Raw genomic sequence first — 13,566 nt, forward strand, 5'->3', positions numbered from 1 at the left:
TTTATAACATAACATTCATACTGATGTTGGTTAAGCGTGACACAGATGTTCTAGTCATGAGTAACTCATTCTGCCCTGAAAATTAAATCCAGATGTTCCTCGTAACTGTCAACCTCAATTAATTATCGTCAGTTTAAAACTTTACTGTGTTCCTGAAATATAATTGTAACTGATTAAAATATTTGTAAATATTCTGTAACTCTCCTGTTGGCTTAACCAGTGGATTAGCATGAAATATGATGTACAGTATCATAAATAATTCTCACTCATTTTGTTCTTACACTTTAAAACAAAGAACATTTATGATAGTTTTGAATCATCATTCAGTTTTCATATTTTAATGTGTCTCTAGGATATATTTTTGCATCATTCATCTGTAGTTTGTCATCAGCACAACTCTTTTTGTTTGTTCTGAATAAATCGCAGCGCTAAAAGACCGCCGGCGTCCCGGCAGCTCCCAATTACACGCCTGATTAAAATGCTCAGCGGTCGACTCCGTTTTAATGGCTAATGTTTATTCAAACGCTTTTATTCTAAATATATATTTTTAGAAATAACTCTCCAAAAACAATAACACAATCAGAACATGTTCAAGGTCAGTGGCTCACCGCTGCGCCGCAGACACGCGCTGAATGCTGAGTTTCTTAATTAGCGGCGGTGTTAATTGATAAATATTCCCCGCGGCAGCATTAAGAGGGAGTGTGTGGGTGTTTGACTCGTGTGACACACGGCCTGATGGGAGAGAGAGAGACTGGACTAATGAGACACACTTCACACTGACCTCTGCTTCACACTCACACACACACATTTAGGTGCGTCTCAGTGTGTGTTTGGATGAATACACTTCTGTGAATATAGAAAACATGCATGACAACAGGTTAATGTTGCACCTGTTTAGTGTCGCTATGTGAACTAACAGTCCATGATTGACGGTAGAATCAATTCTTGATTAAACTTGTGCTTTTAAAAACCCCATGAAACAAATATTTTATTTTTATGGTTTTGAGCTCATCTTTGTGTTAATGCACTCCTAAGAGTTGAGAAATATTGATGACAGCATCTTGCTCTCAAGGGCTTATCGTCCAATCAGATTCTCTCTGAGATTGTTCCTATTATTAATATTCCAGTAGACTAGAGGCAGAAAGTAGAAAATAATTTGATATTGAAATAATATAATATTCAAAGTAAACATTTTATTCATAAATAACTAAATAAAATCGGAATAAATATATAAATAAAATGAATTAAAATTATATAAAAATCTAAATTAAAATGAATTAAAATTAAATAAACATTTAAATAAATTGACTTTAAATTAAATGAATTTAATAGTAAATTAAATATTTAAATAACTTATAACCTAAAATCAAAATTAAATTAAATTAAATTATTTTAAATTAAATAATAAATTAAATATTTAAATACATTATAACAAAGTCTAAATTAAATTATATAATAAATTAAATATTTAAATAAATTATAACTTTTAATTTATTTGTATTAATTATTCATTTAAATTAAATTAATAATAATAAATATTTGAATACATTATACATATTTAAATACATATATTAATATGTAATAATATAATATAATATAAAACCTATCTTATATTAAAATAAAATATTTAAAATAAACAAAATGTATTCACACACACACACACACACACACACACACACACACACACACACACACACACACACACACACACACACACACACACACACACACACACACACACACACACACACACACACACACACACACACACACACACACACACATATATATAAAACTGATTGGAAAAATAATAATAAAAAAATCATAGAAAAATATATACATACATATACACACATATATATAACCTATTTGATATTAAAATAAAATACAATTAAATAAATGAATGAATAAATAAAATATATTTTTAACTTATATATAATAAAATGTAATTTATTTATTTAATTTCTTTAATTTTAATATATTTGATGTATTGTGTGTGTGTGTGTGTCTGTATTAATTTCTGTTCTTGTTTCTATCTGATATTTTTATTTATTCAATTATTTTTTTTCTACACAAATTAGATTGTGTAATTCGTCACAGAAATTCCAAACATTTTCCTCAGCCGAACCCTTCCGAGCTCAGATATTTTCCTGAAATCTGCTTAACATTTTAAGTGAATATATCAGTGTTAATGGTCACATGACATGCAGGTAACAAATAAAATATTTTCTTTTGTATCTTTTTTTTTTCAGCAATTGTTTAATAAATGAAGTCAATCACTGTGTAAATGATTAATTATCCATTTTAATTTGACATTTTGATCTCTGTGAGCTCTGTACATATTGACCCCTCAGAAGAGAGATCATGTGACCATGCGGGAGTTGTAACGACTTCATATCGTTCCTCCTCCTCCGATGTCATTATCGGCTCCTCTCATCCGTCTTGTAAACGACACGGGCTTGTTCAGCATGTAAACACCTGCATCTCTGCCGTCCCGCGAGTAGATGGACGCGAGCGCAATTAGCCTGATTGATCACCGTCCCGCTGACCCGCACACGCTCGCCTCCATCCATCTCATTGATAAAGCACGGCGAATTAGACGACCGTCTTTATTTGTTTTCACCTCCCATAATGCCTTTCTTCATGGTGGGTGGCAACAGGCAGAGATTTGAGCCGAAAACGGCCGATCAGCACTTTTGACACCCCGCTGCGGACGCTTTATAGACTCACATTTGCAGGAGAAAATTGGCTGTTAGAACGGCCTCCTTGTTACGAGCCAAAATAAAGTAATGAGAATGAATCGGCCTCGCCGTCTGATTGTGAGGGCGTGCTGCGATCCATCTCTCCTGACGGGAAGAAGAGCGCTTTCACTCTCAGGAGCTCCGTGACCACGTGTGCAATATTCAGATGGAGAGCGCCATTGTTCGGGAGATGGATGATCTGAGTTAGAAATCGTCTGTGTTACGGAGTTATTCTGTTTCGGCTCCTGCTATTTATTCCTCTTCTTCCAGAGTGTTTGTTCTGAAGAGTTGAGTGTCGGGAATCTCATGTCCTGTCGAGAAATGTCACCTCAGAATCAAAAGAAATAAGTTGGATAAAGAACATGAAGGCAATATTTGGGATCATTGATAATTTAGGGTTTTTTGGCATCGTTTTATTTTCATGATTTCACTCTAATTCTCATTAAATCATCAGTGCAGTACATCAAGTTTGTTCGTTCGTTCTTTTGTTTGTTCCTGTGTTCACTCATTCATTCATTCATTCATTCATTCATTCATTCATTCATTCATTCATTCATTTATATTCATTTGTATTCATTCATTCATTCATTCATTTATATTCATTCATTCATTTATATTCATTTGTATTCATTCATTCATTCATTCATTCATTTATATTCATTCATTCATTTATATTCATTTGTATTCATTCATTCATACATTCATTCATTTATATTCATTTGTATTCATTCATACATTCATTCATTTATATTCATTCATACATTCATTCATTCATTCATTAATTCATTTATATTCATTTGTATTCATTCATTCATTCATTCATTTATATTCATTCATTCATTCATTCATTCATTTATATTCATTTGTATTCATTCATACATTCATACATTCATTCATTTATATTCATTTGTATTCATTCATACATTCATTCATTTATATTCATTCATACATTCATTCATTCATTCATTAATTCATTTATATTCATTTGTATTCATTCATTCATTCATTCATTCATTCATTCATATTCATTCATTCATTTATATTCATTCATTCATTCATTCATTCATTTATATTCATTCATACATTCATTCATTCATTCATTAATTCATTTATATTCATTTGTATTCATTCATTCATTCATTTATATTCATTCATACATTCATTCATTCATTCATTAATTCATTTATATTCATTTGTATTCATTCATTCATTCATTCATTCATTTATATTCATTCATACATTCATTCATTCATTCATTAATTCATTTATATTCATTTGTATTCATTCATTCATTCATTCATTCATTTATATTCATTCATACATTCATTCATTCATACATTCATTCATTTATATTCATTTGTATTCATTCATACATTCATTCATTTATATTCATTCATACATTCATTCATTCATTCATTAATTCATTTATATTCATTTGTATTCATTTGTATTCATTCATTCATTCATTCATTCATTCATTTATATTCATTCATTCATTTATATTCATTCATTCATTCATTCATTTATATTCATTCATACATTCATTCATTCATTCATTAATTCATTTATATTCATTTGTATTCATTCATTCATTCATTCATTCATTTATATTCATTCATACATTCATTCATTCATTCATTAATTCATTTATATTCATTTGTATTCATTCATTCATTCATTCATTCATTCATTCATATTCATTCATTCATTTATATTCATTCATTCATTCATTCATTCATTTATATTCATTCATACATTCATTCATTCATTCATTAATTCATTTATATTCATTTGTATTCATTCATTCATTCATTTATATTCATTCATACATTCATTCATTCATTCATTAATTCATTTATATTCATTTGTATTCATTCATTCATTCATTCATTCATTTATATTCATTCATACATTCATTCATTCATTCATTAATTCATTTATATTCATTTGTATTCATTCATTCATTCATTCATTCATTCATTTATATTCATTCATACATTCATTCATTCATACATTCATTCATTTATATTCATTTGTATTCATTCATACATTCATTCATTTATATTCATTCATACATTCATTCATTCATTCATTAATTCATTTATATTCATTTGTATTCATTTGTATTCATTCATTCATTCATTCATTCATTTATATTCATTCATTCATTTATATTCATTCATTCATTCATTCATTTATATTCATTCATACATTCATTCATTCATTCATTAATTCATTTATATTCATTTGTATTCATTCATTCATTCATTCATTCATTTATATTCATTCATACATTCATTCATTCATTCATTAATTCATTTATATTCATTTGTATTCATTCATTCATTCATTCATTCATTCATTCATTTATATTCATTCATACATTCATTCATTCATTCATTAATTCATTTATATTCATTTGTATTCATTCATTCATTCATTCATTCATTTATATTCATTCATACATTCATTCATTCATACATTCATTCATTTATATTCATTTGTATTCATTCATACATTCATTCATTTATATTCATTCATACATTCATTCATTCATTCATTAATTCATTTATATTCATTTGTATTCATTCATTCATTCATTCATTCATTTATATTCATTCATTCATTCATTCATTCATTCATTTATATTCATCTGTATTCATTCATACATTCATACATTCATTCATTTATATTCATTTGTATTCATTCATACATTCATTCATTTATATTCATTCATACATTCATTCATTCATTCATTCATTCATTCATTTATATTCATTTGTATTCATTCATTCATTCATTCATTCATTCATTCATTCATTCATTCATTCATTTATATTCATTCATTCATTTATATTCATTCATTCATTCATTCATTCATTCATTTATATTCATTCATACATTCATTCATTCATTCATTAATTCATTTATATTCATTTGTATTCATTCATTCATTCATTCATTCATTTATATTCATTCATACATTCATTCATTCATTCATTCATTAATTCATTTATATTCATTTGTATTCATTCATTCATTCATTCATTCATTCATTCATTCATTTATATTCATTCATACATTCATTCATTCATTAATTCATTTATATTCATTTGTATTCATTCATTCATTCATTCATTCATTTATATTCATTCATACATTCATTCATTCATTCATTAATTCATTTATATTCATTTGTATTCATTCATTCATTCATTCATTCATTTATATTCATTCATTCATACATTCATTCATTCATTCATTTATATTCATTTGTATTCATTCATACATTCATTCATTTATATTCATTCATACATTCATTCATTCAAACATTTGTATTCATACATACATTCATTCATTCATACATTTGTATTCATTCATTCATTCATTCATTCATTTATATTAATTTGTATTCATTCATTCATTCATTCATTCATATTCATTTGTATTCATTCATTCACCCATCCATCAATCCATTCATTCATACATTCATACATTTGTATTCATTCATTAATTCATTCATCCCTCCATCCGTCCATCCATCCATCCATCCATCCATCATCATTCATTCATTTGTATTCATTAATTCATTCATTTGTATTCACTTTCATTCATTCATTCATTTGAATTCATTCATTCATATTCATTCATTTGCATTCATTCATTCATTCATTCATTCATTTTCATTCATTCGTATTCATTCATTCATTCATTCATTTGTTTTCACTTTCATTCATTCATTCATTCATTCATTCATTCATTTGAATTCATTCATTTGTATTAATTCATTCACATTCATTCATTCATTTATTCATTCATTCATTCGTATTCTTTCATTCATTCATTCGTATTCATTCATTCATTCATTCATTCATTCATTCATTCATTCATTCATTCGTATTCATTCATTCATTTGTATTCATTCATTCATTTGTATTCATTCGCATTTATTCATTCATTCATTCATTCATTTGTGTTCATTCATTCATTAATTTCTTTTGTATTCATTCATTTATTCATTTGTATTTATTTGTATTTATTCACTCATTCATTCATTGTTCGTTCGTATCCATTAATTTGCATTCATATATTTGTATTCATCCATCCATCCATTAATTTGTATTTATTAATTTGTTTTAATTTGTATTTATTCACTCATTCATTCATTGTTAATTTCAATTAATTTGTATTCATTCGTTAATTTGTTCATTTGCATTCATTAGTTTGTTCATTCATTCATTTGTATTTGTTTGTTCATTAATTAATTCATTCATTTGTATATATTCATTTATTCATACAACAGTTTAATTTTTTATTGTTTTATTTTCATCACAATTAAACACATTTACCTCTAATTCGCATTAAATCTCATTAAGTTAATGCATAATTTATTTGTTTGCTCTTTTGTTTGTTGATGTTCATTCGTTTTGTTCATTCATTCATTTGTTTGTATTCATGCATACAATATAGCAGCATGTGTTTATTAAGTCAATAATGCATCATAAAAATAATGCACCAATGCAAATATTCTTAACATTAAGGCTTCTTGACCAATTTTTGCTTTTCTATTGTTTTTTTTTTTTTTTTTTGTGCGGCTCAAATATGACTTGTACATATTTCCATTCAGTCATAAAAACAAATGATCATTGTCATCATTTAGGAATGTTGATTAGATGGAAATAAAGGTGCACGAACACGTAAACGGTATGAATTATTGCTCTGGGCTCTTTGACATGCTGAATATTGGCTGCAGTTTATTCTCGTCTCCGTTCAGAGATGAATTCACGTTCCAGAGCATTAAAACTAGGAGTCTCAATCCGCATTACTGACCACTGCTGTTTTATTGAGTTCACGGTGTCAAAGTAAAGAGCACGAGCTGCCAAACCTCTCCGAGTGTTTCTGAGGGTGTTTGTAGAGTCATGGGTCTAAAGAAGTGCCCTTCCCATCAGTCCAGATGGATTAATGTCCTGCCAGAGGTCAGGGAGATATCAGATACACCAGCAGAAGCTTGTAGAAACCCTGCTTCTCCACATTCCCCTGATATCTGCGGCTGGAGTCATCACTGCAGAGGTCACGGGCCTGAGGAAGAGCCGAGACATGAAAGAGACTCGGGCTTAAGATGGATGAGACGGCGGTGTAATTCCTCACCCGGAGTTCTCCATCTTACTCGGATTCGCCCGGATGACCTTTAAGATAGAAGTTAGCAAAACCCGCGTGATAAACGTGCCGAAAGAAGATTCATGTTAAGAGCGAGTCTGTTTTTCACATCACTCCAGACGGGTTTGAAAAGGCTCTTTGCGTGCCGTGTGTCTCTTTAAGGGGCTTTAAATAAACCCGGCTGACTGTTCCGGGGAAGGTTTGCCAGAATAATCATTTTTAAGTACTAAGTTAAATGTTATGGGCGGCGGTTAACCTCTGACCCGGTGCGGGTGACCGAGAGGCCGGCCCGCTGAGATGGTGCTTCACTTATTGAATTTGTTCAGCCATTAGTCGCATCAGTTCAGTTTGATCATCACAGATTTGATTTTCTGACGTATTGTTGGAGGAATCTGATTTAACGCGTCTTCCTTTTGCATAAGGTCAAAGGTCAATGTGAGGACACAAACTTGATTTGATGCAAGATTGAGAAAAGTTGTTTTATCTGTTTAATAATTCAGTGCTATATTATTATGTTTAATAATAGAAGTAAAATATTATATCACAATTAAAATACATTTATTTTAATATACAGTAATATTATATATATATCTATAATATTAATGTGTGTGTGTATGTGTATATATTTTCATTCATTCATTCCATGAAAGATTCAAAAGTTATAATATATTATAATAATTAATTATTATAATTATTCAGTTCTAGATTATATTATATTATATAATTATTTAATTTGTATTCATTTATTCATTTGTTCATTCATTTGTATCCATTAATTTATTCAGTCATTTTCATTCATTTTCATTCTCATCCATTCATTCATTCATTTGTATTCATTTATTCATTTATTCATTTGTATTCATTCATTCATGTATTCATTTGCATTCATTCATTCATTCATTCATTCATTCATTCATTCATTCATAGATTTGTATTCACTTTCATTAATTCATTCATTCGCATTCATTTATTTATTCATTTGTATTCATTCATTCATTCATTCGTTCATTTGTATTCATTCATTCATTCATTCATTCATTCATTCGTTTGTATTCATTCATTCATTTGTATTCACTTTCATTCATTTGTTCGTTCATTTGTATTCATTCATTAATTCATTCATTTGTATTAATTAATTAATTCATTCATTCATTCATTCATTTGTTTGTTCATTTGTATTCATTAATTCATTTGTATTCACTTTCATTCATTAATTAATTCATTAATTCATTCGTATTCATTTATTTATTCATTTGTATTCATTCATTCGTTCATTTTCATTCATTCGTTCATTCATTCATTTGTATTCACTTTCTTTCATTCATTTGTATTCACTTTCATTCATTCGTATTCATTTATTTATTCATTTATTCATTTGTATTCATTCGTTCGTTCATTTGTATTCATTCATTAATTAATTCATTTGTAATTAATTAATTCATTCATTCGTTCGTATTCGTTTATTTATTCATTTATTCATTTGTATTCATTCATTCGTTCATTTGTTTTCATTCATTCATTTGTATTCACTTTCATTCATTCGTATTCACTTTCATTCATTCGTATTCATTTATTTATTCATTTGTATTCATTCGTTCGTTCATTTGTATTCATTCATTCATTCATTCATTCATATTCGTTTATTTATTCATTTATTTATTCATTTGTATTCATTCATTCGTTCATTTGCATTCATTCATTCATTCATTCATTTGTATTAATTTGTTCGTTCATTTGCATTCATTCGTATTCGTTTATTTATTCATTTATTTATTCATTTGTATTCATTCATTCGTTTATTTGTATTCATTCATTCATTCATTTGTAATTCATTCATTCATTTGTAATTCATTCATTCATTTGTATTCATTCATTCATTCATTTATTTGTATTTTTTAATTCATTAATTCATATTCATTTATTTATTAATTTGTATTCATTTGTTCGTTCATTTGCATTCATTCATTCATTCGTATTAATTAATTCGTTCATTCATTCATTTGTATTCATTCATTCATTTGTATTCATTCGTTCATTTGTATTCATTCCATCTGTTCGTTCATTTTCATTTATTTATTTATTCATTAATTCATTCATTTGTATTCATTCGTTTGTTCATTTGTATTCATTCATTCATTCATTCATTCATTCATTCATTCATTTGTATTCATTCATCCGTTCGTTCATTTTCATTTATTTATTCATTGATTCATTCATTCATTCATTCATTCGTTCTTTCGTTCATTCATTCGTTCGTTCATTTGTATTCGTTCGTTCATTTGTATTCATTCGTTCATTTGTATTCACTTTCATTCATTCATTCATTCATTCATTTGTATTCACTTTCATTAATTCATTCATTCGCATTCATTTATTTATTCATTTGTATTCATTCATTCATTCATTCGTTCATTTGTATTCATTCATTCATTCATTCATTCATTCATTCATTCGTTTGTATTCATTCATTCATTTGTATTCACTTTCATTCATTTGTTCGTTCATTTGTATTCATTCATTAATTCATTCATTTGTATTCATTCATTAATTCATTCATTTGTATTAATTAATTAATTCATTCATTCATTCATTCGTTTGTTCATTTGTATTCATTAATTCATTTGTATTCACTTTCATTCATTAATTAATTCATTAATTCATTCGTATTCATTTATTTATTCATTTGTATTCATTCATTCGTTCATTTTCATTCATTCGTTCATTCATTCATTTGTATTCACTTTCTTTCATTCATTTGTATTCACTTTCATTCATTCGTATTCATTTATTTATTCATTTATTCATTTGTATTCATTCGTTCGTTCATTTGTATTCATTCATTAATTAATTCATTTGTAATTAATTAATTCATTCATTCGTTCGTATTCGTTTATTTATTCATTTATTCATTTGTATTCATTCATTCGTTCATTTGTTTTCATTCATTCATTTGTATTCACTTTCATTCATTCGTATTCACTTTCATTCATTCGTATTCATTTATTTATTCATTTGTATTCATTCGTTCGTTCATTTGTATTCATTCATTCATTCATTCATTCATATTCGTTTATTTATTCATTTATTTATTCATTTGTATTCATTCATTCGTTCATTTGCATTCATTCATTCATTCATTCATTTGTATTAATTTGTTCGTTCATTTGCATTCATTCGTATTCGTTTATTTATTCATTTATTTATTCATTTGTATTCATTCATTCGTTTATTTGTATTCATTCATTCATTCATTTGTAATTCATTCATTCATTTGTATTCATTCATTCATTTGTATTCATTCATTCATTCATTTATTTGTATTTTTTAATTCATTAATTCATATTCATTTATTTATTAATTTGTATTCATTTGTTCGTTCATTTGCATTCATTCATTCATTCGTATTAATTAATTCGTTCATTCATTCATTTGTATTCATTCATTCATTTGTATTCATTCGTTCATTTGTATTCATTCCATCTGTTCGTTCATTTTCATTTATTTATTTATTCATTAATTCATTCATTTGTATTCATTCGTTTGTTCATTTGTATTCATTCATTCATTCATTCATTCATTCATTCATTCATTCATTCATTCATTTGTATTCATTCATCCGTTCGTTCATTTTCATTTATTTATTCATTGATTCATTCATTCATTCATTCATTCGTTCTTTCGTTCATTCATTCGTTCGTTCATTTGTATTCGTTCGTTCATTTGTATTCATTCGTTCATTTGTATTCACTTTCATTCATTCATTCATTCATTCATTCATTCATTCATTTTTATTCATTCATTCATTCCATGAAATATTCAAAAGTTACATAGTTATAAAGTTATAGGTATAATTATTCAGTTCTATATTATATTATTGTTATATTATGCAGTAATATGTTATAGTGCTTAGTATAATTACAATATTATAAATATTATTGTAATTATAATATAAATATTATAACTATAAGTACTTTCTTTATTAATGTTCCTAATCATACTTATTGTTAGTTCACATGAGGAAAAAAAACCCTCTCCTTTTATTGAAATAATAATATCTTACTGCTTTTGAAAAGATTTTCCTCTTTTGTTGATGAAATCCAGGCTGTTCATCATGGAAAATAAGATAAACCAATAATATCAAACTGTTTAGATTTTTTTATTTGTTGTTTTAGTTGTAGTATTTTAGCTCTTTTAAAGTTCAAGTTTTTTTCATCTAATATTTATATTTTCTTTTATTTCAGTTAACAATAACACTGGTAGTAGGTCATCCATGAATTCCAGCAGGTTTCTGCATTGATGTCTTATTGTTGATGATGATTTATTCTGTGCTTCATTTTTATTCCTCTGTGTTTCAGGTGACGGATAAATCGGTGCAGGCGTTTGCGGAGAACTGTCCCGAGCTGCAGTTCGTGGGCTTCATGGGCTGTTCGGTCACGTCGCAGGGCGTCATTCACCTCACCAGGGTAAGAGACGCTCACAGCGCCCCATCCGTCCCTCGAGTGCTCGTCAGCGCTGTGAATCGTGCCGTTTGAAGCGACTCACCTGCTCGTCGGCATTAACGAGCGTCTTTGATGACGCCGCGCATTCAAACGCTTCCCTCCAACTTCACAAAGACAAGTTATTTTTATTTTGCCTTCACTTTTAAATCTCATTAATGTGTAATGAGGTGAATCGTAAAATGTTGAAGATCCAGCACTCCCTGCTGTTTGCACATTAGCATACTAATGAGAGAAAGTTATCTTCAACACACCGGCGCAGCTGTAGAGCTGCTGTAATTGCCTGTATGGAAATTATGAGGTAATGATATTCTTGATTTTTTTGCTTTTTAATTTTGTTGGCCTTATTTTTCCTTACATGATCGCTGGCATCTTCTACAACTAGGATTTCAGGAACTTAAAATGGTGTCAAATTAGATCTGAAATGATTCTGTCAAAACTCTTAGTTCAGTGTAGTGAATCGGTTCGTTTCAGTTTTTTTCTGTAGATAAAATATGCTAATTAGGTTAACTGTCACATGTTGTTGATTGGGAACATGTGAATCAGTGTTTTACTTCCAAACTAAGTTCTCTATCTGTGTTTACAATAAAATACTAGTCACGTATGAGTGCTAGACAAACTCTTCTGTTCATTTAAAAGATTCAGTTCAAAAGAATCATTTGATTTTGCTGAAGTTATTTAAACCAGTATGACTCTTAATTTAACACTTGGTATTTTTGCAGTACATAACATATACTTTGTGTTGTTTATGAACACATGACCCACAGTTTTACTCCCAAACTAAGTTGTATTTCAAATTAAATACTTGTCTACTGTACAGTGTCATGTATGATAAATTAAAACTGAAAGATTCAGTTCAAAAGAATAATTTGTTTTTACTGAACTTATATGCAGTACATTAAAGTTTATTAAAAACAATTAATTCTTTTGAACTAAATCTTTTATAAGTTATTTAAACCAGTATGGGTTAATTTAAACACACAGCACATACTTTGTGTTGTTTATGAACACGTGACTCACAGTTTTACTCCTAAACTTGTATTTAGAATGAAATTAATAATCTAGATGACAAAATGAATCAAAAGAATTCTGATCATTTGAAAGATTCAGTTCAAAAGAATCACTTGTTTTTACTAAACGTAAATGAGTACAATACATTAAAAACCAATGAT

At 27.7% G+C, this 13,566-nt stretch overlaps 1 protein-coding gene across 1 annotated transcript in view; it reads left to right on the plus strand.

Annotated features, from left to right (window-relative positions):
- fbxl17 (F-box and leucine-rich repeat protein 17) overlaps nt 1-13,566 on the plus strand; it is a 258,958-nt gene that overhangs the window by 78,247 nt on the left and 167,145 nt on the right. The window contains exon 6 of the mRNA XM_067393445.1: nt 12,254-12,361. Within this exon, the coding sequence (XP_067249546.1) occupies nt 12,254-12,361 (108 nt within the window). The remainder of the gene's footprint in view (nt 1-12,253; nt 12,362-13,566) is intronic.

This window comes from Chanodichthys erythropterus, chromosome 9 (assembly GCF_024489055.1).
Source record: "Chanodichthys erythropterus isolate Z2021 chromosome 9, ASM2448905v1, whole genome shotgun sequence".
Taxonomy (NCBI): Eukaryota; Metazoa; Chordata; class Actinopteri; order Cypriniformes; family Xenocyprididae; genus Chanodichthys; species Chanodichthys erythropterus.